The 27,236-nt window shown below is 46.4% G+C and overlaps 1 protein-coding gene across 5 annotated transcripts in view; it reads left to right on the forward strand.

Moving 5' to 3' along the window:
• Positions 1–27,236, forward strand: part of IFT122 (intraflagellar transport 122) — a 73,516-nt gene that overhangs the window by 32,217 nt on the left and 14,063 nt on the right. For all 5 annotated transcript variants that reach the window (XM_030307455.1, XM_030307453.1, XM_030307451.1 and 2 more), the window contains 8 exons: positions 696–833; positions 2,415–2,579; positions 5,194–5,391; positions 10,182–10,322; positions 14,535–14,588; positions 17,957–18,118; positions 22,159–22,325; positions 25,329–25,500. In XM_030307455.1, the coding sequence (XP_030163315.1) occupies positions 696–833; positions 2,415–2,579; positions 5,194–5,391; positions 10,182–10,322; positions 14,535–14,588; positions 17,957–18,118; positions 22,159–22,325; positions 25,329–25,500 (1,197 nt within the window). The remainder of the gene's footprint in view (positions 1–695; positions 834–2,414; positions 2,580–5,193; positions 5,392–10,181; positions 10,323–14,534; positions 14,589–17,956; positions 18,119–22,158; positions 22,326–25,328; positions 25,501–27,236) is intronic.

Here is a 27,236-nt window from a genome sequence, read left to right on the forward strand (position 1 = left end):
GTAGATTTGGATTCATAAAAGTAGGCCTGTTGGAAGTGATAAAGTTTTAAGAAATCCTTTAGCAATCACTGTATGTATGGGCACCTGGGTGGCTCAGTCAGTTAAGTGTCTGACTCTTGGTTTTGGCTCAGGTCATGATCTCACAGCTTTGTGGGTTCGAGCCCTGCATCAGGCTCTGTGCTGACAGCATGGAACCTGCTTGGGATTCTCTCTCTCTCTCTCTCTCTTTCTCTTTCTCTCTCTCTCTCTCTCCCTCCCTCCCCCTCTCCCTCTCCCTCTCTCTCTCTCTTTGCCTCTCTCCCTCTCTCTCTGCCCCTCCTCAACTCACACTGTGTCTCTCTCAAAATAAATAAACTTAAAAACCACTGTATGTAAAATACAATTAAAATCTCTCTTATGTCTAGAACTAAAAGCAGTTTTGAGGTGCAACAAGTTATAGGATAGATGTGGCAAAAAGATATGCTTTTGGATGCTGCCTTTGGCTGTGGCTGCCTAGAGGTCTGCACAGAAGATGTGAGGCTGAGCTGGGCTCTGTGGTGAAGGCTGTGTGAAGGATTAACGAACAATGCCAGTCATGGGGACTAGATCGAATAGACCCTGAGGTATTTTTCATCCCTCACATGCAGGAACACCTGGGGAGGGCTGGGAACACTTACTCTGTCAAATATCCATGCAGAACTGGGTTTGCTTTCTAGGAGAAACGGCTACAGTGCCTGTCCTTCAGTGGAGTAAAAGAGCGGGAGTGGCAGATGGAGTCTCTTATTCGCTATATCAAGGTGATTGGTGGCCCTCCAGGAAGGGAAGGTCTGTTAGTAGGCCTGAAGAATGGACAGGTGAGTGTTCTCATGTGTCTCCCATCAGGCTGACAATCTGTGTGCCGACACAGGGACCAGTCTCATTACAACCCTGAATGGTTTCTTGGGGCAGGAAAAAGGGTGTCCCCCACCCCACATTTGCCATAGGCACATTGGAGGGCAACCCACATTTTCATGTTTTGAGAACAGCTTCAGGCCAAAGACTTCTAGCATGCGCATCCTGGCAGGGTTGGCACTGTGGCCTCTGGGCTGCCTATAGAGTGGATTAGTGGGTTTAAGGGCATCCAGAAGGTGGGAGATTTGTTAGAGGTGCAGTTTCAGTAGCTTGCTAAGGAGGGAGGCATAGCTCATTCTTAGGTCAGATCCCTATTAGGGCAATGAATGGATTAAGGCAGTGAGTTTCAGCTTGTGTCTTAGAGGGTACTGGTCTTCAGGCAATTATTACTAGATATTGTAAGAAAACTGGGCCCTTTGCTCATATAGACGTGGAAAATCTAGGTTATACAAAGTTAAACAGATTTGTGTGTGTGTTCTTTGCTCAAAATAAGAAAAGTTCTAAGTGGGCTACATGGAAATTTGAAAGTGAAAATATAACCGCATTAGCCTGAGAGCCAAGCTGTCTAGCAGATGGCTTGTGGCTGAGGCTTATCAGGCCTTTCCTGGGGACAGAAGTCATGAAGTATGAATTAGTGCGGGCTGCAGGGTAGCACTACCAAAGGGTGGAAAGTCTGCTTCTTTCTCACGGTCAGCTGTCACTTCCATTGTGAGACCTGAGAACATGGATTTTGGGGGCAGGTCAACCTGGGGTCATGTTTGTGCTTAGCTGCTTACTGGCTGTATGACCCTAGGCAGGTCACATTGCCACTCTGAGACTGAGGTTTTACAAATCAGGATAATGCTTCATGTTGCATAAGGCTGTCAAAAATAGTCAATAACTGATAGCTGTCATCATCCTTATCATCATCATCATCATTATTTTGCTGTAGTTACACCAGATGTCTTGTCAGTGTTTAAAGTAGCCTCTTCCTGGGGCGCCTAGGTGGCTCAGTCAGCTAAGCATCTGGCTTCGGCTCAGGTCATGATCTCACGATTCATGAGTTCGAGCCCTGCGTCAGGCTCTGTGCTGACAGCTCAGAGTCTCAAGCCTGCTTCAGATTCTGTGTGTCCCTCTCTCTCTGACCCTTCCCCGTTCATGCTCTGTCTCTCCTGTCTCAAAAATAAAAAATAAAAACATTAAAAAAATAAAATAAAAAAATAAAGTAGCCTCTTCCTGTGTTAGTGTGACTCAGATCTCCCAACTCTGAAGTTTGGGTAATGTTATTAACAAATCCCCATCAAGCAGACATTTAAGAGAGTTTCTTGCATCTTGGGGCTCGTCATTACTTTGGCAACCTCTGAGGAACTGTACTTCTGGTTTCCTAAGGATAAGTCCCCTCTCCCTTCTTTTGATGAGTCCTTTTCTCTGCACAGAGCCTCTGTTGAAGTTAGTGGGAGTTGTTCTTGTAGAACACATGGGATTCCAATACCTGGCAGAGTTCCAGAGTCTTGTTGCCATGGTAACTCACTTTTTTTTTTTTTCCCTCTCTGAAATTTTGCCAGATCCTAAAGATCTTTGTGGACAATCTCTTTGCCATCGTCTTGCTAAAGCAGGCCACGGCTGTGCGCTGTTTGGACATGAGTGCCTCCCGTAAGAAGCTGGCCGTGGTGGATGAAAATGACATGTGCCTGGTGTATGACATCCATACCAAAGAGTTGCTTTTTCAGGTGAAATCCCAGAGTTTCCATGACATGGTCCTTTGACTTCTTTTTTAGCTTCCTAGTTCCTGCAGGAGGTGCTCCGCTCTGGCTCCCAGGCAGATCTCTGGGAGGAGTGGTGACATGGAGGGGTATAGGCTTTGAGCAGGGGTGCAGAGCCCAAGTGGCCCCAGGGCACAGCCCACCCCCTCCCACACATGAGCTGTAGGAGCTGGAAAAAGTCTCTTTGAACTTTGGTTTCCTCACAGATAAGATGAGCAAGTAACACTTTTCTTTCTGTGAACAGTAAAGGAATAATAATAAATATCAGTGGGGCATGTGATAGGGTCTCAGTGTATTGTTCAATGAGATGATGATTCTTTTGCAAAAGGGCTTCTCACCTATTGGAGATATGCCTGTATCTATGAGTGACCTAAGACGTAGTAAAGAAATAGGACAAGTTTTGTCATCTGAAAGAAGGGAAGACATGGGGGAAGCCCTCCCTTCTATTTATTTCACAAAGATGCTATAAGAGCCAGCAAAATGTGAACTGTTTGGGGGCATAGGCAGTTTACACACCATTTGGTCCTGTGGCTGGTGGAAGTGTGTCACTGGAGAAGAGAGCCCAAAGGCTTCATGCCCACCACCTGGCTGGCTTTCTGCCAGACTAAGTGCCACTCTTTGCCTGTATAGGGCTTTATAAGAGGTCAGGGCCCATTTGCCTGAAGCAAGCTTCCCCTAAAGCTGACTGGCTTCTTCAGCCACAAGTCTCCCAGTGTTAATTGGCAGATTGAGGTCCCCTTCTCGGGGCTCTTCTTTGTCCCTGGGAGCAGAATCAGCAGGACAGAGGGATGTTAGAGTGTAGGGAGCTGCCTCAGTCAGTTAGAAGGGGCCACCTGGCTACTGCTAGCCCAAGGTGGTTCCAGTAGATAACAACTCACTTATATCGCTGTGGAGGCAGAGTGGTTAAGGGGAAAGAAAGAGCATAGACTTTGTCTTCAGACAGACTTGGGCTCCAGTCCTACCCTCACCACTTACAGTGTGATCTCAAGCAAGTTAGCACAGTTCATTGAACCTGAATTTTTTATTCTCTCTGAAATTGAACTTGTAATTGCTTCCTCACAGAATTGCTACAGTACTAAACAAGAGACTACAGTAAGTAGCTCAGTGCCTTACAAAACATGGCCCTAAATGTTACTTTTCCTCTCCTCAGCCTCAACACTACCTCCTGTAGGTAGGTTAGCAGGCCTCCAGTTATGAATCTGTGTCTGAGCCTAGAACCATATAGGAATGGAAGGGTGTGTGTCCTTCCCCATCTCCACTGAAGGTTCTGTAGTAGCTAGGGAGGGTAATTCTCAGACCTTGTCAGAAGATATAAGCATTCCCAACTATCTTTTTTTTTCTCTCCACTGCCCCTGCCCCCTGAAAATTAAAACAGCTCTATTGTTTTTGCTTAGTATAAAAGTAATCCATGCTCATTATAAAAGATTCAGACATTGTAAGAGATTCTAGGCAGAAAGTTATGAACATCTGCTCCCTGGGGCTCCATTGCTAAGCAGAAAACTTGTAGGAGAGGGAGTGCCCCCCAGGGTGACTGTATTTCTACAGCATGAGAATTGTAAATGCAGAGATGATATATTATTTTATAATGTAAAAATAACAGTTTTTTTCCTTATTATAAAAAATAATAGATGTTTATGATCAAAAGAGAATTTCAAGCAAACGAAAAACATAAAAAATGAAAAAGCACCCACAATTCCACCCACCCCAAAACAATCACTGTTAATTCTTTGAAACATATCCTTTTATTTATTTTTGTTTGCTTGTTTTATTTTTGTTTTTACTTAGAGTTAGAGAGCACACACACACTGGAAAGGGGCAGGGAGAGGGAGAGAGAGAATCTTAAGCAGGTGCCACACTCAGTGTAGAGCCCAATGCAAGGCTCTATCTCATGACCACAGGATCATGACTGTGAGATCATGACCTGAGCTGAAGTCAAGAGTCAGGCACTCAACCAATTGAGTCACCCAGGCACCCTTGCTTGTTTGTTTTATTTTAGAGAGAGAGAAAGCGGGTGCACATATGGGTTGGGGAGAGGGAGAGAGGGAGAGAGGGAGAGAGGGAGAGGGAGAGAGAGAGAGAGAGAGAGAGAGAGAGAACCCCAAGCAGGCTCCATGCTTAGCACGGAGCCTGACGCAGGGCTCAATCCCATGACCGTGGAATCATGACATGAGCTGAAATCAAGAGTCCGATGCTTAACTGACTGAGCCACCCAGGAGCCCTGGAACGTATCCCTTTAAATCTTCTGTGTATAGCTGTGTGTACTCATTCTGTAACAGAAGTAAAGCCACTTTGCTCATTCTCTCAGTAGGTAATGATTAATATTTGGGATAATAATACTTTTTTTCAAAAGTAATGCTTGTTTATTAAAAAAAATCCAACATAAACAAGTGCATAGAGGCATAGAGGATTTTGCTTCTATGCTTCTATCCTTTTCTTCTGCTTCCCTTTTCCTCCCTTTTCCCCCATCCCACTCTTAGCAATTTAGTTTGATTCAGGCTTTAAAAAGTGCCTAGCTGAATGCAGGAATGGTGGCAAAGGTCAGGGTGGTTGTCAAAGGATCCTTACTATTCCTGTTCCTCAGGAGCCAAATGCCAACAGTGTGGCCTGGAACACCCAGTGTGAGGACATGCTCTGCTTCTCGGGAGGAGGCTACCTTAACATCAAAGCCAGCACCTTCCCTGTGCACCAGCAGAAGCTACAGGGCTTTGTGGTTGGTTACCATGGCTCCAAGATCTTCTGCCTCCATGTCTTCTCCATGTCGGCCGTGGAGGTGCCGCAGGTAACCAGGGTGCTTGTCAGCTCTCAGCTGTGGCAGGGCAGACAAGACCCAGGAAGCCAGGCTATGCATTTGTGTATCGGGTGGGGGATGGATGGTGAGGAGAGAGGGAAGAGAGAGGAGTTGCAGTTATGATGTCATGGAAGGTACTCTGGACGAGAACCTGAAACTCTGTCTCTACCTTATACAACCTGTGTGTCTTTGGACAAACAGCTCCACCCTATTGAGCCTCCAATTCTTTCTGGTCTCCCTTTCCTGGTTGGGACAGGGAGGGGTATTCAGGGTTGTCTGTCTGCAGACAGAGTCTGTTTCACTGAGGGCCGTGCATGGGGCAGAGTGGAGCAAGCCAGCAAAGCTGGGAGTCTAGCTGGGTATATGCGCAGATGTGTGAGCATGGTAGTGTGTGTGAGGGAAAGAGAATGTGGGTCGGATGGAGGGGCGGGGCGCTGAGGTGTGTGAGCCAAGAAGAGAGCATGGGACTATGCACAAGTTTCTCAAACTAGGAGGAGGCCAGAACAGAAATGGGGACCTGGAGCCACAAACAGGAGGACAGAAACACAGGAGGGCAGAGATTGACAACCCAAGTCTGGTCTGGCCTAATCCCAGCTGTCCAGGCTGCCTGTCTGCTCTGTGAGTGAATCATGCCCATTGTAGAAATGCCGTAAAATAAAGGCAAGCATGAAGGAAAGACTTAGCTCTCAGAATCCCGTCCTCAAGAGAATCACTCTTAAACGTCTTAGAACATATCCACCCAGGCTTTTTCTATATGTATATGTAATATATGCAGAGCATACAATTATGAGTATATAATTTTATATGAACATTGTAAACAATAGTGGAATCTACTGTAAATATTATAAATCTAATTTATTAAACCTCAGATTTGCTGTTCTTCCTTTACTGAATGTGGACTATAAAAGAGAGAGATTTTTAGTCATCTTCCTTTATCACTATCTTCCAATTTAACCTAACATTTACATATTGCCGGCCCATCACTATATGAATTATTGCCTGTCAGCTAGCAGTGTGGCTTTTTCTCTCAGCAGTCTACTGGAAACATGGCTCCACATCAATAAATATACTTTCCTAGTATTTTTAAAATACTAAGATGACTGTAGATTTACTTATGGTTATAAGAAACCATACAGAGATCCCTTGTACAACTTGCCCAGTTTCCCCACTGGTAGCAGTCTGCAAAACTATAGTATACATGTATTACCTGGATACGTTCATGTGTCTCCCACCACCAACCCATGAGATCTCTAATGTTGGACTGCCTTTTCTTTCTTTTTTTTTTTTTTAATGTTTATTTATTTTTGAAGGAGAGAGAGACAGAACACGAGTGGGGGAGGGGCAGAGAGAGAGGGAGACACAGAATCTGAAGCAGGCTATAGGTTGCAAGCTGTCAGCACAGAGTCTGGTGCAGGGCTCCAAGTCACAAACTGTGAGATCATGACCTGAGCCGAACTCGGATGCTTAACTGACTGAGCCACCCAGGTGCCCCATGGGCTGCCCTTTTGTTATAACCATTCCTGCCTCCCTGCTGTCCCCACCCCCACATTGTTTTTAATGACTGCTTTTTGTCCTATCACATGGATGTTCCTTCCACATCTTACACAACCACTACCTTTTGTTGGACATTTACACTGCTTACAGCTTCTTTCTTGCTAAGTCTTTGTACCTGTCCCAGCTTAGCTCTTCAGTATGAATTCCTTGAAGTCAAATTGCTAGGTAAAACGCCACATACATTTGAAAGATTTTTAGACACATTTCTAGATTGCCCTTCAGAGAGACTGCATCAGTCTGTGTTTGCCCTCCACACACACGTGCCCTACTCACTGTCCCCGGCTCAACTTCTTTTTTTTTTTTTGGGTGAGGGTGGAGGGCATGATACCATTTTATTGAGGGGCTTCAGAGGATGGTCAAAGGGCTGGCAGGACAGTGAGATCCTATGTCCTCAGCCTGGCCAAGATCTCCCCACCTTTATAGTCACCAAAAGCCTGGCCTGGCTTCTTACAAAGGGTGGGGCTGGAGTCCACTTCTTCCTCTAAGTTGTTGATACCCTTGCTACTCATTATGCAGAAATTATTAGTGCCTGACACAGAGCAGTTATTTGGTAAACGTTAATGAAATTCAGATTTGAGGAAAAGGAAAGAGAATGAAAGGAAGGAGAGAGGTGGGTGGAAGTGGCGTCAGGAGGAGGGGCAAGAATAGCCTCTACTGGACTGTTTCCTAATAGTCCTCATCTGCCCCCCATCCCAGATCCATGCACCGCATCCACCAGAAACCTAGTCTTTCTCAATCATGCCAAACACACTATGTTGACTGAAAGTTTTTCTCCCAAGACTGCCATCCCAACCTCAAAGATAAATGCAGTTTGCTGCTCCCTGACTTTGGCTGACCAAGAAGAGCCAAAAGGGGGGCCTGGGGCTTCCTCTGCCAAGCCCTTAAGATTCAGAAGTCAGAGTCATCCCTCCCTCACCCCCCCCCCCCAGCCCCCCATGGCTTCACCAAGGCCATCCTGCTGATGCAGCAGGTCAGAACTGCCAAGGGTTAGGAAAGGCAGCCTCAAGACAAAGGCTATTTATCTGTTGCCTCTGCCTCCAGCCATCCTGTGGTTTTGGCCTAGAAAGGAGGGAGAAAGCATCAGACCACTCTGGGGATTTCTGGTTTCCTTTCGAAATTTACATCATCTTGTGCAAGAACTGGTTTGTCAGTGCTGCCAAGTAGGGCGACAAGCCCTTGTCAGGCTTCTTGGGGTGAGTGGTGACTTCATGCTTGGAATGCAATAGTGAGATAAAGTAGAACTCAGAGGGCATTTGTTCAGTTAGGATATTTTTAAAATTCCCACTCTCAGATTGTACTTCCCAAGCAAGCCCGAATGTTAATCATTCATCGTCTCCTCGATTCTCATGTGCCTGTTGCTTCCTCATGGGGTATTCAACATGGTGAGAAGCTGTGCAGTTTAGGCGAAAGAACACTGGCTTTGAGTTCTGACTTTGCTGCCCGAACCAGCTGGGATCTTGAGCAACTCCTTTCACTCTTTGGAGCCTCACTTTCTATGCAGTGGGGTTAATATACCTGTTTTATGGGTTTTGTCTGGCCTAGTTCCTATTGTTATTGTTATTAGCGATCTTAAAGTACAAATGCTATGAAACAGAACTAAATTGGAACAGGGTGCTCACTAAGGAGTTTAGAAAGGAAAGCTCATTGTGCACAGGGAGTGTAGAAAGCTTCCAAGAGGTGGTGACACTTGATCTGAGCCCTGAAAGGTCTGGGGACATAGAGAGGAGCAGCAAGGGTGTTTCAGAGAGAAAGGTAGAGGTAGGAACAAGTCTGGAGAGTTGGGGAGGTGGCGAGGAGCTGGTGCTGAGAAAATACAGTGGATGTACTGATCATGTCCTGTTTGCCCATAGTAGTCTGTGAGCTGGACAGGGCATCTAAACAGAAGTTAATCAGTTTACCCAAAAAAGCACCCAGCTAGGATGTGACTGAGTCAGGCCTGGCTTCTGGCTCAGCTGCTCCCCTGTCCGTACCCCTTTACCCCTCTAAAGGAAGGAAAGGTAGACAGAATGGTATGATAGAAAAGATGAGCACTCCTAAACAGCCACATCTTGCTGTCAGAGGGCAGAATGGCTTAAAAAGAAAAAAAAAAGAAAAAAAAAAAAAAGCTTTAACTCTGAAGCTAAAAAATGAGACAGGAAAGTTCAAAGATAAAGGCCCCAAATGGAGAAAACAGCACTTCCAGCTCCACATTTGAGAACCATTAGCATGAGGTACTGTCTGATTGATCTCTACTGCCCTAGAGAGATTCAGTTCCCTTCAGCACACTGGCTTAAAACAAGGGCAGGGCCTTCTTATACAGGACGCCAAATCCAGCTCAGACTTGTTCTTGTGTGCACACATATTCATGTACCCCACATCCAAGAGCCAGGAAAGTGCTCTTCCTTGTGTTTTCCTTGTGCCACTTATGTGTCCTCAGACTGTAATCAGAGAGTGATAATAACCTGCAACACAGACCTGTTGGGACAGATGCAAAAGCAATGTGTAAACCTAAGAAGAGAAATTATTAGGAACCATTCACAGGTATCACAGTGAGGCAGCCCCGTCTGGGAGGAGGGATGGCAGGAAGGTTCCCAACCTTCCCAGGTAACCTGGAACAAATCACTTACCTTTCTTGGGTAAGCTGGTTTCTTGGCCCTCTTTGTAAGAGACCACCTCAGACCCCTTCCTCACAGTAACGTTCCTTCCTCCACCAAACAGAGACTGAAGGCCTGCTGGGGGAGGTGAGTAGAAGCCCACCAGTGCCTTCAGGGGTTGTCCCCAGACTTGTGGAGGAGAGGGGCTTCTCATTATAACACAACTGACTTCTGGATAAAGGGCAGAGAAAGCTCAGACTCCTTTCCTTGAGGGGTCAGCAAAGACTTTCCAGAAGAGGTGACATTTTAACAGGACCCTCAAAGCCAAATAGGTACTTTCCAGTGGGTAAAGAGGAACAAGGGCATTCTAGATGAGGGTGATACCTTGTGGTAAAACAGACCTGGAGGTGGGGAAAGCTAGTGGTGGAGGGAAGGATAAGCAAGAAGTTTGTGCTGCTGAACACAATTATTTGGCTATGAAAAGGAGTGACAAATGGAAGGCATTTGGGGTGAGAAGGGTACTGATTACTCCTTATAGTATTCCTCTATAGGCATTTGTAATTAAGTCAGTGCACACATCTGGAGTCAGGCTTTGTATGAATCTGATTCTTTCCATTGCTCTCAGTCTTCTTTCTTTTTGATGAAATCCTGCAGTCTGCTCCAATGTACCAGTACCTGGATAGGAAAATGTTCAAAGAAGCCTACCAGATTGCTTGCTTGGGTGTGACAGACACTGATTGGCGTGAGCTGGCCATGGAAGCTTTAGAAGGATTAGAGTTTGAAACAGCAAAGAAGGTAAGCATCTAGTCAGCATGAGCTAGAATCTGACCCTTGGAGGGTCCCTTGAGGCAAAAGTGAGTCCAGGTAACATATGGAGAGGCAGATGCATACAGTAGAGAGCTCTGGAGATAGGCTGACCTGTGTTCAGATCTCAGCTCAGCTATCTCCTAACTGGGTCTGGGCAAGTAACTTGTTTCTAAGGTTGTTTATTTCTTTTTTTTTTTTTTAATTTTTTTTTCAACGTTTTTTATTTTATTTTTGGGACAGAGAGAGACAGAGCATGAACGGGGGAGGGGCAGAGAGAGAGAGGGAGACACAGAATCGGAAACAGGCTCCAGGCTCCGAGCCATCAGCCCAGAGCCCGACGCGGGGCTCGAACCCACGGACCGCGAGATCGTGACCTGGCTGAAGTCGGACGCTTAACCGACTGCACCACCCAGGCGCCCCTAAGGTTGTTTATTTCTAAAAATAGGGTGGTGATTGGCTTCATCCTCACAAAGTTCAAAGGGTCTAATGTGATAATGTCTGTAAGGCCAGATATAGGAGAAATATCGGATAGATTCTAGCTGTCACTCTTATTAGCTATCATTTATGTAAAGCACCTAGCTGAAAGCCTGGCACAATAATAGGGACATACTAAAGGGTAGCTTTAAAAAAATTTTTTTTTTAATTTTAGAGAGAGCACAGATGAGTGGGGGAGGGGCAGAGGGGGAGAGAGAGAGAGAGAGAGAGAGGGAGAGGGAGAGAGAGAATGAGAATATCTTAAGCAGGCCCCACACCCAGCATGGAGCCCAATGCAGGGCTTGATCCCATGACCCTGGGATGATGATCTGAGCTGAAATTAAGAGTTGGATGCTCAACCGACTGAGCCCCAAAGGTAGTTTTTATTATTGGTGTTTTGTTATTGGTGTAATACTTATTGGTATTAGCCATTAATTACACAATGCTATTTTTCATGGTACTCTACTAGGTATGGTGAAGAGATGGTCAAGCTCTCTGATTCTGACAGCAGTGTTACTCCCCACATACCTTCATGGCCTTGATTCATGGTGTCATTTACTGGCCAGTATATTAAAGCTACAGAAACTGGCTGACAACATTTGACCCCTTTCTACACATCAGAAAAAGCCCAGCTCTGTCTGAATTGGGTTTTCATCTGGAACCTGATGTGGGGAGAAGGAATGGCCTTCAACTCCCTTTCCTCTACTCCTCCCTTCCCTCTTTATCTTCCCATAGCCAATCAATCAAATACTCCTTTGTCCATATTACTGAGCATTCAGGGAAGGAATTACAGGAATATGTGATGCTTGCCCTGTGTTGGGTCCAGACTTCTAGGCATGAAAGGAGAGAGGATCTGAGGCCAGATACCAGCTCTGCTATATATAGACTGGATGGCCCTGTGTCCATCCTCCCATGTCTGCAGTGGGGATGGTGAATGCACTAGCTGCCCTGCCCTCCTGACACAGGGTCCTTAGGCTTACCTACCACATTGTAAAAGGGCTTCTAGAACTAGCAATGGTTATAAAAATGCTAGCTGTTATTAAAATAAGTAAAACTGCTGTTATTTAATTATGTTATGTTTTTAGATCTACTGAGTGTCAGAAAACTGGTAATAGAGGAGGGCTTTAAGAATTCAGAGGCAGGAGGAAACATTCTTATGGAGGGAGCTTCCTTCTCCTGTCCCCCATCCCCACCTCCCCCTCCCCCCCTCAAAAAACATCCCTGCCAAAATACCAGGAGGGATGAAGAATAACAAAGTATTCCTAGACTATGTTTTGTTTTCAGCCTGGAATGAAATTTAAATTTTTTTAAATGTTTGTTTATTTTTGAGAGAGAGAGACAGAGCGTAAGCGGGGGAGGGGCAGAGAAAAAGGGAGACAGAATAGAGCCTGAAGCAGGCTCCAGGCTCTAGGCTCTCAGCTGTTAGCACATGAGCCTGAACTCATGAACCAGGAGATCGTGACCTTAATTATGGCTGAAGTCGGACACTTAACTGAATGAGCCATCCAAGTCCCCCTAGCCTGGAATGAAATTTAAAGTCTTCCTTATAGATTGTCATCTCCTCATACCCAAGAACTAAACACCTACCTCATTTTAGTTCAGCCAACACTGCCTAGCATGGGGTTAGGTGCTCCGCAAATGTTTAAATGGATCAAAACAAAGCTGGAATGAACCATCATTTGTTTAACACTAACCCCAAGCTTGTATTCCCCAAACACTTCCTGGAAATTGAAATTATTAAAGCCACAAGATTTTGACCATAGACTTGAGCTTGGCCATTTTATCCAAATCCCGAATCCCCAGCCTTTCTTTTTCTGCTTTGCCAACTGACTCAAGCAAACAGGAGGTGGAGGGTGGTGCGGGAGATAAAGTAGTGTCCTCACTAGATGGCAGAGGAGAGCTGTTTAGCACCGGGACTGCTGCCTTGAGCAGAACTGCAGATGCTTCCCGGTTCCCATGCTTCCTTCCCTCTTCTGAGGTTATTCACGGGCCTTGTGACTCTGACCACTCAGACCAGGGCACCCCTGACTCTATAGTATGTGTCAGGGTCGAAGGAACTCTGAAGCAGATTTCTCAAGATGGCAAATCCTAGAATCCTAGCAGAGCAGAGCTAGAAAGACCTTGGAGAAGACATCGCTAGTTTGCCCCTTTCCATAAGGCAGACTTGGGAGTCTAGAGGCAAGAAAGAAGTTCAGGGGCCCCCAGCTGGAAAGTCTCAGAGCTAGGACTGAGACCTGGAATGCTCCCTCTTTCCTCTCTGCCCCTTTGTGGACATTCCAGGTTTTCCCCTTTCCTATGGTTTTAAGGAAGCCCTGATCCAGAAGAGAGCTTATAAGATCTCCAGTGAGGAACACAAGAACTCTTGGTGCTCCTTTGCTCATGTGATGCCTACTTTACCCTTTCAAAGAACTCCTCTTCAGGAACACCCATTTGCCAGGTTCCTACTCTGTGATACTCTTCTTAATCCTGCCTCCTGCCACTGCCCATGCTCAGACAGTGAATCTGTTTTCTCTAGAGTGTCTAGTTCATGCTTGTATAGCTCCTAGCTCACAGAGATTTGATAATCTGTTTAATCTGCTTGCCTCTCCTTTTAGAGTATGGACCAGTGAAATGGGGAGGGGTACAGATCACATTCACCTCTGGATCCTCAGTCCCTGATAGGATGCGTAGCCCTGCAGGATGAAAAGATGAAGTCACACTGTGGTCATCTGCGAGGCAACCAGAGGCCAGATGACTTGATCATTTCCCCAAGTCTTTTTAGGATGGAGGGCGTCATGCAGCAAAGTAGAGGTTGCAAGTGGTCAGGGTGTTTCTTCCGCATTTCATATTCAAAGGACTCCTGGACCTGCTGTCTTATCTAGGTGTATCTCAATCCATTTCAAATGGGACAGTGTAAAGCAGCACACCTGGGTAGAAATGTTGACAGCAAAGCCACCTGAAGATCAGCCTGACATGATGGGTCAGGTTCCTCTCTAAACCCCTTGCAGAATCAGAAGGCAGAAAAAAAAAATTACCTAACACCAATCTTCCTGAGGAAGGCTGCCTAGAAACTTCTAGCAACCTATGGGTTAAAGTCTCTGGGTTTACTGTGAGTGGAAGGCAAGAGCTACACTTTTAGGATTTACATAAGAGTTTGCCTTCCAGGAACTTGGAGTGATTTATTCCCTAACGTCCCCCTCCCGTCTAGAAACCATTTTTATTCCTTCTTAACTTTCTCCTCCCACCCCCCCCCCTCCTCTGTGCCAGTACTGTGGGCTTTGGGTGCCCTGTGTTTATGCACAGTTGGTAAGCTTAGCTGTCTCCCACTTTCCGTCCCAGTCATCTAGATGCATAGCAGTGTCTCTTCAGTCAGTACACCTTCCCCACTCCACTCCAATGCCACTGCCTCAGAGTATCAGACCGCCCTGTTCTTTTCTTTTGCATAGAGATTTCTCCAAGCAGGCACCATCACAGACTGCAGTATCATAGTTTTGTTTTAACTAATCCCAAAGTGATTGATGCAACCGAGACTTCTTTGCTGTTCTTTGTGTGGACTAATCCCAGGGATAAAGCCGTGCCTCACTGGGTGGTATAACCCTCCTGAACACATGGCGATTAATCAATGCTTGCTTCTTTTCCCTCCTTACTGGCTCACTTTCTAACGCTTGACTTCCCACCCCCAGCCAATCACCCACTTTTGAAGCCCAGAGGGCAGTTGATTTCATTCTTTTATCTCTTCCCCTGTAGGCCTTCACCAGAGTACAAGACCTCCGATATTTAGAGCTCATCAACAGCATTGAGGTAAATGACAAAATGTTCTTCCTTCTCAAGAAAGCACAGACTCGCAGTCAATGGCTTATAGGGAGCTATTCTAGCAGGCGAGAGCGTTAAGGGCACACAAATAGAGCCTACTGGTGTCTGGGCATTTGGGCCGCAGCTTTGGCCTGGGGGAACAGAATGCTGTGGGGGCAGGGAGACAGCACATGGGAGCAAGGAATGCCACTTGTCACTTGGTAGTGGGGTAAGGCAGGTGGGTTCCTAATCTCTCTGAGCTTTGTTTTCTATCTGTGAAATGGGCTGTTTTCCCAGGGTTGCTAGGAGGATTAAATAGGTTCTTAGTAACTGGTTTTCATCCTTGTAGTGGTTGTTAGGTGGTTACCATCCTGTAGGGCTCAACAATGTGCCAGTACAGGAGTCATTTTCCAAACGCACATGAGCTACGCCCCATCCACAGCAATGGGACCTAGGGAGGGAGCCATGTGTAGTGGGGTGGGCAAAAAAGGCTTGTTCTATGGGTTCCATTTGCTGGGTAGCAGTAGACAATGCTCTTAATTCCTGTGACTGTCTGTAAAGAGGCGTACATATTTTTTCTCCTGAACAGATTTATTGTGAGGCTAGGGGAATGTGAGATACATTTGAATTCCCATATGGAAGTAGTGAGGAAATCAGCAAATGTCTTGTCCTTGTGATTCAGTTCAGCATAATAAACACCTGTCGTGGGCCAAGCCTTGTGTTGAGCCCAGTGGGCAAAGAGCTGAGTGGAAGAGAGGCCTGTGGGAGCTCACAGACTGTTAAGCCTAATGATAGTTGCCACTTGTTGAGTGCCTGCTCTGGGCCCCATGCACGATCAATGTGTATACTACAGCTGAGCCTTGAACAACACGGGTTTGAACTGCATGGGTTCACTTATATGTGGATTTTCTTTTCAGTAAATATAGTACACTAACTGTTAACGTATTTTCCTTATGATTTTCTTAATGACATTTTCTTTTCTCTAGCTTACTTTGCCATAAGAATATGGTATATAATACATGCAACCTATAAAGTATGTGTTAATTAACTATTTATGTTGTGAGTAAGGCATCCAGTCAACAGGAGACTATTTAACTGCTATTAGTAGTTAAAATTTGGAGAGTCAAAAATTATACCTCAGTTTTCAGCTGCGAGGGGGTCAGTGCCCTTAACACCCCTGTTGCTCAAGGGTCAGCTGCATTTTAAATCCTCACGGTGACTTAACGAAGCAGATATTGTTCTTATCCCTGTTTGATAAATAATGAAACTAAGGCTCAGAAATCCTATGCCACATCCCCAAGGGTCCAGAGGCAAAAGCTTGGTTGGAATTCAAAGCCAGTTCTAATTCCCAAGCTCAAGCTACCTTTTTTTTTCTTTTTTTTTTCTACATGTATTTATTTTTGAGAGCCAGAGTGAGACAGTGCACGAATGGGGGAGGGGCAGAGAGCGAGAAGGAGACACAGAATCTGAAGCAGGATCCAGGCTCTGAGTAAACTGTCAGCACAGAGCCCTATGCGGGGCTCAAACCCACAAACTGTGAGATCATGACCTGAGCTGAAGTCAGATGCTCAACCAACTGAGCCACCCAGGTGCCCTTTACGCTATCTTTACCTGAGTTCCTGCTGCCATCTAAGTTGCTTCTGATGCACCGCCTCTATAACCCCCACCCCAGCACTGTCTTAAGGAGCTTACTTACCTGCATGGTGAAGGGTTTGTTCAGAGCCATCTACTTGAAATTCCCAGTACTGCTTACTATAGGGGCTGGCATTTGGGAATCCACTGGTCTGGATCTAGAGGCCTTAACATGAAACCATGGAATATGTTCTTTATGCAAAGGTAACTGACTTCTGTGAGGACCACCTCTTGCCATTTATCATGTCTTACTGCTTCTTCTAGTGTGCTATGAGGAGCTGGGCAGTTGGTTAAACTTGTAAGAATTGCCTCTTGAAAAAAAAAAAAAGAATTGCCTCTTGAAAAAGAGTAAATTGCCTTCAAGCATTGAGCCATTTGGGCTGCTCTGAAGCCTTAGTAGCTTGCTTCTAGGCATTCAGCATCATTCCAGAGAACTGAGTTCCATGCTAGGCTCCTTTGGGATAGGGGAGATGTAACTATACTTATAACAGGAGGAAGAGAATCTGCCCATATGGCTACGTACATACGGAATAGATGTAAATCATTTTTTATTGATCATGGTGATATTCTGTGGCCTAGGCCTAAATTCCATGCCTAGTAAGACCTATTTTTTTTAATCTTACTGCAAGATTTTGATTCACTCCATACAGTTAGTAGTTAGTTTATTTGATTAATTAGCCTAAACTACACATAGTTTAGCTAAATTTATTTTTCAATTTTGGGTGTGGGTTTTTGTTGTTGTTTTTTTTTTTTTTTTGGTTTTTAAAAATTATTTTTTCTGTCAGTGGGGAAGCATGCATGTTGCCTCCAGCTGTTAAAACTTTCACCAGCTTGTCTGGGAGTTTGATTCAATGTCTCATCTTCCCCCACTGTGATACACTTGCTAGAAAACAAGCAAAAGGAAACTGCTGGGGATGAGACTTTGGGTGCTATGGAGTGTTTACAAATACTTGAGCTGTAGACTAATGAATGTTCCCTAACACCAGAGGAAGGAATATGTCAGTTATTCTCTTCATCCTCAGTGCTGCTCGTCTGTGTGTGTGCCTGTGCAGGTATGTTGTTGGGGACTGTCACATGTTTCTGAAGGTGGTATTATGTGGTACAAAGAGCATCTGGAGTCAGACAGACTGAGTCCAAATGCCAGTTCTCTATGACCCTGACCTGCTCCTCTTCTGAATCTCAGCTTCTCTCAGTGGTACCACTTACCTGTGGGTCCTGTCAGCACCTAGCAGATGCTCAGCATGTGGCATTACTTGCTTTCTCTTTAGAGACAGGGACATATTAAGACTCATTATCCCATTTTGTTGTCTCCTTCTTGTGAAGAGACCCTAAGCTTTCTCCTTGTCTGCATCATCATGAGTCACAGCTCAGCCAAACCAGGCCTGAGGACTTGGGAGATCCTGAGAGCTTGGGGGCCACCAAAGAGTGGGTAATACACACCATCCTAACTACCCAGTTGTTTCCTTGGAAGATTATACAAGAAAGCAGCCCTGAGGAATTTCCATTAAACAAACAAAAGTTTGAATTACTTTTGATCTTCACTCATCTGGGGGAAAAAAATCTGCTTTTGTTGTCAAGCATTCCCACCAGAAACCTAGGGGAGAGACACAACAGCCCAGGAGCCAAGTGGAGGTTCCAGTAGAAAAGCCCAGGGGCTTAACTTGAAATAGCAACATCTAACCTTTGTAAAGGCTGCTTCCTGCCATGGCTGCAGAGGCTATTTCCTGTGCTTCTAATTTTTCCAGGAGAGGAAGAAGCGGGGAGAGACCAACAATGACCTGTTTCTGGCAGATGTGTTTTCCTACCAAGGGAAGTTCCACGAAGCTGCCAAACTGTACAAGAGGAGTGGGCGCGAGAACCTCGCACTCGAAATGTATACCGACCTTCGCATGTTTGAGTACGCCAAGGTAATCCAGCCACATCCTGGGCCCAAGCTGCCATGTGGAACCCACCAGTGTTCTGCCACCGTGGTGCCCAAGTTGTTTACCCTAAGATATGTTATAGATGGAAAATAGCAACTGCCTTATTAGAAAGGGTTTGGGCAAATTGGCAAAGGAACCATCAATGACCACTGGTTCAGGCTAACCTAAAACTGACCTTTCAGGCTGACATCAAAGGGACAAGAGTATGACAGTTCAAACCTTTGTCAGTCCCAGAGCTGGCTGGACTGTGAGTCTGAACCAACATGTCCCTTCATTAAGTGTTCAGGGTTCAGGGTTTCAGGTCTTTCTCCCACAAATTCTCTTAAACTGTTGTAGAAGCCACCGAGAACCCACATCCTCAGACATGAGCTGGTTCTACCATTTTCATACAGGACGATATGGTTCACTTCAGCCAAGGTTTCCTAAGTGTCTGCTCTCAGATTGCTACCAGGCTTCGCACTAGGCCTTGGAGACACCATGACAGAGTCCCTGCCCTCCAGTACAGTGTGCCTCCTGTCACCCCAAGGATGTATCTGTAAGGGTGATGGTGGAGATTTCCTCTTGCGTTTGTAGATCCTCTGTTTTGGTTAGTCTCCAGTCGGTCTGGGTACATGACAGGGGTCTTCCCAGAGCAGGCTCCTGATGGTTTGTGTGAGAATGAGTCCCACTGGGGAGGCCAGGCCATCAAGACATTTGTAGTTCAGCCTAATGCAAGGTGAAAAGAGCCTTGGGTGCATCGAGCAATGAGGCTCTTCCTTCCGCAGAGATGCTTTTGTTAACCTGCCTTTCCTGGTACTGTCAAAAGACACTTCAGAATGTTATTAAGTGAGTCATCAGCTACAACCAATTAGTGGCTATTAATGGTAATTATCTAGCTCACAAGTTCAAGATGGAAAATCCTCCCCATTTTTTTCCTCCTTTGCTGTTCCCAAAGATGGCTATGCTCTTTTATCTTCCACCTGTGAGATCCTGGGGCTGAAGGTTGCATCTCAGTCACTAGGATGTGGCTCAGGGGTTTCTGGTCATCAATATCTGAATGAGCACCTGGGTCCCAGCCTGTCTCTTCACCTTGGTGCTCCCTTTACTCCATCCGTCAGATCGGAGCGCTTGAGGTTCCCCCACTTTGCCCTCTTCCACTCTTTTACCCTTTCCTTATACTCCCACCATGTACATATGATTGAACACCGCATTCGTACTGAGAACAGCTAAATCAGTGCATCATTTTCTAGGGATAACAACATAACCTGAGGACAAAACCTTAACTAAAGGATTAAATGCCTAGGAGTGGAATTTAGGCATTAGGAACAATGGGGTGTGGTTGTTCTTCAGAGCCAGCAGCCTCTCCTGGAACCTCTGAAACCTCCTAGTCAGCAGCCCTGGTGCTCGCCTTGGCATCTGCAGAGCTGGAGAAAGTCCTAGTCCTTCCTCTGGGTGACCTGGGGAAAGCCTCTTCACTTCGTTGAGCCTTCATTTTCTTCTCAGAGGTTAACATAGCTACAACTCAGCTCAGTTCTCAGAATTGCACAAAATAGTGTATGAGGAAGCCCTTTGTAAAGACCAAACTATAGAAAGGCTGGGAACATATGAGGAGCCTAGCATGAGCACAGACTGGCTGTTCTTTAGGCCTCTCCCCGGCCAGCCCCACTCCTCGCCCTGCGCTGAGGCCCCTCCTCACACCTCGGCTGGGCTTTGGCACCACAGTCTCCCATCCAGAAATGCAGCCCACTTACACACTCCATCTGGTCTGCCTCTCTATGAAGGTAAATATTCTGGGGGTTGTTTTGGTTTTAGTGTTTGATCGCAATTCCAAGTAAGTTGGTTCTGTTTCAATCCCCACCCCCCAGTAGTCTGACTTTGAGGAAATGTGTATGTACACATTATGTTGGGGGGGGGGGGGGGCGGAATACAGTGCTTATTAACATGGCATGTTTTTGTTTACTTGAAAATTGCTTCCCAAGATTCAATCTGGTTTTTGGAAAATTTTTAAATTACATTCCCACGTACAAATAAATTGTATGCTTTCCGGATAAGTGACATGTTTATATGGTGATAAAGGGAATTATAATGCTCTTAACTCTTATATAGTATGTCCTTATCAAAATCACCAAGCATGAGAACACTGTTTAGTCTCATTCATCACTCAGCACAGTCTCTTTCTGTCCACTCCAGGACACAGTCTTTGCCATGGCCCCAGATAACATGTAAATTAGCTTCATGGAACCAAAGAACCTTTGAAAACTGAGTTTGCTGGGCCTCAAGGCCCAGGAACCATTTCGATTCAGCTTCAGTTATGTCAGAGCTCCTGGAGCTGGGCTGTTGGGCTAGAGGTGGCTGCTTCAAGCATGTGAGCTGTGTGCCTGGCTGGTCTCCTTGTTGATGATCCAAATTTATGGCTTGCTCGTGGCCTCTGACCCTTCTCACTGTAGTCGCCCTGAGTCCACTGAGCACTCACTTTGAAGGATATTTCTGTTCTCTTAGGATGCCTGTTTTCTCCAGTTGCTAACTTCATCTAACCAACCAGGTTAGCAGAGTTTCTGACTTTGCACTGGCATAAAGGGTATGCATTGTAAGGGCTGTGTGTGTAACGGCCCAAACTAGGCATCTTCAGATAGTCAGTGATTGTTTCCAAGTTTCTTTCTCTGTGTGAACTCCAGAGAGACCAGATGCCAGCAAGATGGGCCTGTATTTTATTGGATTTCCAGCATCAGAGTAAATGATGCCCTTTCCTCCCCTTACAACAGTTGGTTGTCTTAGGCCAATCTAATGTATTATTTTAGGGGCTACACAATTACCCTGAAAGCAAATGGAAAAAAAGGAGAGCTAATTGTTCCAGTGGGTTTTTAGCATACATTGACTGTACTTTCCTGACAAATGAGTGCTAATCATGGGAAAAGGAGTGCTTTTTTTATACTTTATGAGGTTGACACAGCGCACTCTCTGCAGGGTACATTATTCCTAAGACAAACCGCTTCTTACTAGTAATGCAGATCTGCTTCTAAGCGCTTTTAATTTCCCTTTTTGAAAAGCCCCACCTTTAAAAATGTCAGCACCAAAGCTTCTCAACTATGGCAAACTCCCACGCATATATTTGGGGTAACTATATCCTGAAAAGAGGTGACTTTCTGAGGCCGTTTCTCATGCATTCCAGGGCCAACCCAGGGAAGCTGGGCATAGAGCTTCAGAGACCTCCTGTTGTGGTGGAAGGACATCTCTTCCTTCCTGGGTTCTCTCTAGGCCTCTTCCCCGACCCCATCCTACCATGGCCTCCTGCTGTCCCTCTCCCTACAGACCTGATATCCAGAACAGAGTGTTCTCTGCCCTAGCCACGTAACTGAGGAAAAAGCCAATGGGATGATACCCTAAGTTCAGGCAACAGAGTGTGAACAGAATCAGAAAACAGATGAAAACAGTACTTCCAGTGTGGTATGGTAGTTGAGGAGAGGGCGGGCTCCCCTAGAACTCTGTACATCATTTTGTCCATTTAAGTTTATGGGACTACGTCCTTAGCGTCACTCTGAGGCACATGGTATCATCCCTATTACCTGAATAAAGATCCTAGATCTGAATATTTGAAATTAGGCAACCAGGTTGTGGAGTCACATATAGGAATAGTCACACAAATAGCCAACTCTATATGAGAAAGAGACAGAGCTACCTGATCACAAAACCCCAGCACTGCAGAGTTTGTGTATAGTACTCGAGAGAGTCTGGAAAGTCTTGTTTAACTGAAAGACAAATGTCTGTTAGTGGGAGGGGCAGGAAACATGGAGGGCTACAGTCCTTGACACTGTTCCGGTACCCCCAAGGAGCACCTGTGGAGCAGCCTGTGAGCACTCCTCCCTGACACCTGGGACTGCCCCCGCCCCCCTCCTAGTCAGCCATGCAGGGATGGGCTCACGCCTGCATCCTGATTGCCTACTTCAGCCAAACAGAGCCCTTCCTTGCTCCAGCTTTCGGCAGCCTGACGTAATGCTGGCAGCAGGAAGTTCTAATCCGGAGTGTTTTTGTTTGTTGTGCTTCCTCAGGATTTCCTTGAATCTGGAGACCCCAAAGAAACAAAGATGCTAATCACCAAACAGGCTGACTGGGCTAGAAATATCAACGAGCCTAAAGCTGCGGTGGAGATGTACATCTCAGCGGGAGAGCATGTCAAGGCCATAGAGATCAGCGGCGACCATGGCTGGGTTGACACGTGGGTTTTCAGTCCCTGCCCCAAGAAGCATTTGGCAGCATGTCATGTCATGTCAGCTCTTGGTTTTGACTGACAAGGGAAAAAATAGTGTTTCTCTAAATATACAATCCAAATGTTATAGTGACTGGGTTTGGGGGAGACACAGAGATTGAACAAGGCAGGCACTGCCTTTGAGAAGTTTAGTGAGTCCCTGGGGAAAGGGTCGGGGGTGGGGGAAAAGTAGGGGGAGATACCCAGGCATTAGAGCTGCCATTGGCTGAGCCTCCCTAGGAGTCAGGCACTGCAGTATCTTGCAGGCATTTGATTCTCTCCCGTACCCAAAGCTGTGGTGTTTCCATGAGGAAACCAAGGCTCAAGGACCAAGTGATCACATGAGACAAAACAGCTGGCAAACAGTAGAGCTGGGCTTCAAACTGACCTGGCTGATTTCAGTGCTCCTAACATGTGTAATGGTAGGAACTAAAAAATAACAAGAACAGATCTAAGCACATCAGGGAAGGAGACATGAATTCTCAGGGGAAGAACTGTGGCCATCTTCTCCTAGGAGGTGGTCTTTGCATGAAGGGCCTTGATAAATTTTAAGAGGTAGAGGTGGTAGGAAGGGGAAGGGTATGAGGCCAAAAGAACATCACAAACCAGAAGTCAGCTGAGATTGGAATACACAAGTGGGGGCAAGAGGGTGATAGACAACTGGCTGCAGGCAGGGGGATCTGGGCTGGCCACCTCGGGAGGGCCTCAGGCGCTAAGCTGAGGCATTGAGATTTGTCAGTAGGAGTAAGAACCCTGGTCATGGCTGTGCTGCTGGAAGCTCACTCAGGCAGTGGGTGTAGAATGGAGGGAAAATGTGAGGGAGGCAGGCCAGACAAATGGCCAGTGCAGTTAGTTACCAGAGAGAAGTAAGGTGGCTGCAGGAATGAAAGAGATGTGGAGGAGCCACAGCTGACAGGACCCAGCTGGATGTGGACTTGAGGCTGGTCTGGCAAGGGAGTTGAAGACCGATTCTGAATTCTGGGCCTGATGGTCAGTAATGCCATTTTCCAAGGTAGAAAACAGAAGAGGAGTGAGAGTGGGGTGGGGCCACCCAGAGAGAGGATGGATTCAGTCTTGAGAATCTTAGAGCATCAGACCTCCAGGGGATGGCTTTCTTCTCCCTCAGTCAGGGAAATTAGGCTTCACACTCGTGTGTGTGTGTGTGTGTGTGTGTGTGTGTGTGTGTGTGTGTGTATGTGTGTACAGGTGCACATTGCCATATCTGGCAAAGAACAGGTGAGGGAGTGGCTCCTGAGGGTGGCTCAGTCTGAGCCCTAAAGGCTTTTGGTTATTCTGAAAGCCACATTGTGCTCCAGTAGTGGCCTAGGCAGGACCTGACGAAGGAGAGGGCTGGTTAATGATTATGTCACCTCCTTGAACTCCACCATGTAGTTTGCGTGTATGCCCCTCACAAAGGGACTTTGGTGGATGACCTACCATCCCATCTTTCTCTTGTGCAAGAATACAGTTTCTTGGAGACAGAGGCAACAGATCTTGCCCCCCAAATTATTCTTTTCACAGAAGGAATGTTACAGGAGAAAGCCAGGAAGATTTGTGGCCCTGCTCTCCCCTCTGGTTTTTCATGTCACTTTCGTTTGCAACTGACATGTATCAGGTTACCCTGGAGATACCTAACTAGTTCGGGAAAGAGATATTTAAGCATGTTCCCTCTTTTTCCAGGTCTGGCTGTAAAAGGTGCCTCTTCTCCAGGGACATTTGGTTTGATGGGTGGGGCTGGGGGCCTCTTAGGGGTTGGCTGTGCCACCTTTCTCCACTGAGAAGTGTTATTTTTAGATGCCATTATTATTCTAAGTACAGATTGACAGGCCTCCCTGAGCTTGCCTGTCTATGAGACAGGGATCTGTTACAGCTGCTTCCCCTTCTTTTCTCACAAAGAGAAAGCTGGGTAGAACCCCTTTCCTCTGAGAGAGCTGGTTTTACTCCAAATCCCGCCTGCCAAGAAAGAACAAGCACATTCCATCCAGCCTTCCTGCCCCATGAGTAGTGGCGGCGGGAGGGGTTGGGGGTAAGTGCAGTTGCCACTGGGAAGAAGTGGTGGCCGGTGGTCCCTGTGTCCCCTCACCTGTGGTCAGCACCTTGGCCAGCAAGAGAGGCACAGCCAAGATTTCCTGGGGGCCTTTCTTCCAGAGCCCCACACATGCCTCTTCCTTTGAGGTCCTATCAGCTGAAGAATTCTCATGCCTCTGCCTCTACTTTCCTAGGAGAATTCCTGAAAAAGTGGTAGAAAGAACATTCTCCCACTTCATGGCTTCAGAGTCTTGAGCACCCTGCTTCATCTTCCACATAGCTTTTAAATTTTTTTTTTTCAACGTTTATTTATTTTTTTTGGGACAGAGAGAGACAGAGCATGAATGGGGGAGGGGCAGAGAGAGAGGGAGACACAGAATCGGAAACAGGCTCCAGGCTCTGAGCCATCAGCCCAGGGCCCGACGCGGGGCTCGAACTCACGGACCGCGAGATCGTGACCTGGCTGAAGTCGGACGCTTAACCGACTGCGCCACCCAGGCGCCCCCACGTAGCTTTTAATCTCATCTGTAAAATGAGAATTATAGTACCACTTCTTAGGGCGGCGAAGATTCAATGAGATCACACATGGGAAAGCTCATGGCACTATGCCTGGTACCAGTAGGTGATTAGTAGATGTTTGTTTCTATCCCCAGATCCTGCTGTGTAGATAGTGACTCTGTGAAAGACACACAAGGTTGGGGAGAATGGTGTCCTTTAGCAGGTGACTTCTCCCAGTCACTGGGCAACGTTTCTGGATTATGTATTCACTCATTTAATAACCACCCATCAGACACCAGGGGCCATGGCACCATATTGATCACTGGGGACATCAACATGAGTCTACATGCAGCTCACCCTCAAGAAGACCCAAAAGCTAATGCTGCTTCCTTCGATCAGGCTCCTTTTACAGGAGTGCATCTTCTCCCTGTGCTTTCATCTCTCCAGGTTAATCGACATTGCCCGTAAACTGGACAAGGCTGAGCGGGAGCCCCTGCTGATGTGCGCTCATTACTTCAAGAAGCTGGATAACCCTGGCTATGCTGCTGAGACCTATCTGAAGATTGGCGACCTGAAGTCCTTGGTTCAGCTGCACGTGGAGACCCAGCGCTGGGACGAGGTGAGGGTAGAGCCTGCGTAATGGGTAAGGGGGCCCCACCTGACCATAGTCAGTTTTTTGGGGTTTGTATGGGGAGCAGCTGCCCCTCATCATGGGAATGAACATTGGCCTGGCAATCAGGAGACTAAGCCTTGAATTTTCTGAGCCAGAATGTCTTAGAGGCCCTTTCAGTATGAGCTTTCCATTTATTTGCTCATTCAATCATTCATTCAGAAAATCTTCTTTTTTTTTAATTTTTTAATGTTTATTTTTGAGAGAGAGAGAGCGCGAGCTTGAGCAAGGGAGGGGCAGAGAGAAAGGGAGACTCAGAATCTGAAGCAGGCTCCAGGCTCTGAGCTGTCAGCATAGAGCCCGAGGTGGAACTTGAACCCACGAAGCCTGAGATCATGATCTGAGCCAAAGTCGGAAGCTTAACTGACTGAGCCACCCAGACGCCCCATTCAGAAAATCTTTATGCATTGCTGGCTTTGTGCCAGCCCTGTAGTACACACTGTGGACATGAGAGTTAACAGCCCTCACTGTCTGCTGTTGGTCTGAACTGCTTTTGACCAACGCCACATACTGATGGATCTCTGACACATGTGTAACATTCAAAACCTGCTGGGTGCCTTTTGACAGAAAATGCCACCCATACTCTCCATGTGCAAGCTGCCAGAGCTTTTTCATGGGCAGCTCCTTCTCCTCCGCTCTTTCCTAACCTGGACATCTCTGGCATGAGGGGTGGGTGTGAAGAATTAGCCGGGCCAGTAGGAAAGATGGCTAGGGCCGGGCTGGCAGTAGCAGCTGATGTGCTGCCCACTCTGTGGCTTGACTCCCACCCTCTAGCTCACTGGCTACCTGTGCCCTGGATTGAAATTCATTCCCAAGAGGGTCGGAGGCTGCACCCGTGGTCCTGGCTGTACCCCACCCACCCATGCACCCACCCACTGAGGTCTAGTTTACAGAGCCATAGCAAGACCTTTTCTGAGTAAAGTTATCTGACTCTCGTCTGCCTTATGAATGGCTCCATTTGTTGAGGTGACAAGGTTACTGATGAGAAGAGGTGGGGCCAAGGACAGGCAACAATGGCTTCTCAAGATAAATTTATTAGGAGATTTCTTTAGCAGCATATATTACAGCATTTTAGAACCATTAAGTCCTGGGGCACCGGGCTGGTCCACAGAGCTTGTGACTACTGATCTTGGGGTTGTGAGTTTGAGCCCCATGTAGGGTTCAGAGATTACTTAGAAAAAAAATTAATAGGGGCACCATTCGGTTAAGTGTCCGACTCTTGATCTCAGCTCAGGTCTTAACCTTTGGGTCATGAGTTCAAGCCCTGCATTGGGCTCTGCGCTGGGTCTGAAGCCTACATAGATAGATAGATAGATAGATAGATAGATAGATAGATAGATAGATAGATAGAATCATGAAAGAAAGAAAGAAAGAAAGAAAGAAAGAAAGAAAGAAAGAAAGAAAGAAAGAAAGAAAAAGAAAGAAAACGAACGAACCACTCAGTCCTAACTGTGCATCAGGCAAACTTTCTCCCTGTTGCCACATACTGTCCCCCATGACTCATTTCTAGTTCTCCTGGCCTGACAGGTGGTTCTGGGGCTTAGATAAAGCAGTCACTGGGTCCTATACAGCACCAAGTCCACAGTCATCTTTGACAGCTAATAAGCAGTGATGATGATAATGTCAATTCTGTTTCCTTAGGTGTCGCCTGCAATTAAAAGAAATCTGTTTGCAGCCCTACAGGA

The sequence above is a fragment of the Lynx canadensis genome, chromosome A2 (assembly GCF_007474595.2).
Source record: "Lynx canadensis isolate LIC74 chromosome A2, mLynCan4.pri.v2, whole genome shotgun sequence".
Classification (NCBI taxonomy): Eukaryota; Metazoa; Chordata; class Mammalia; order Carnivora; family Felidae; genus Lynx; species Lynx canadensis.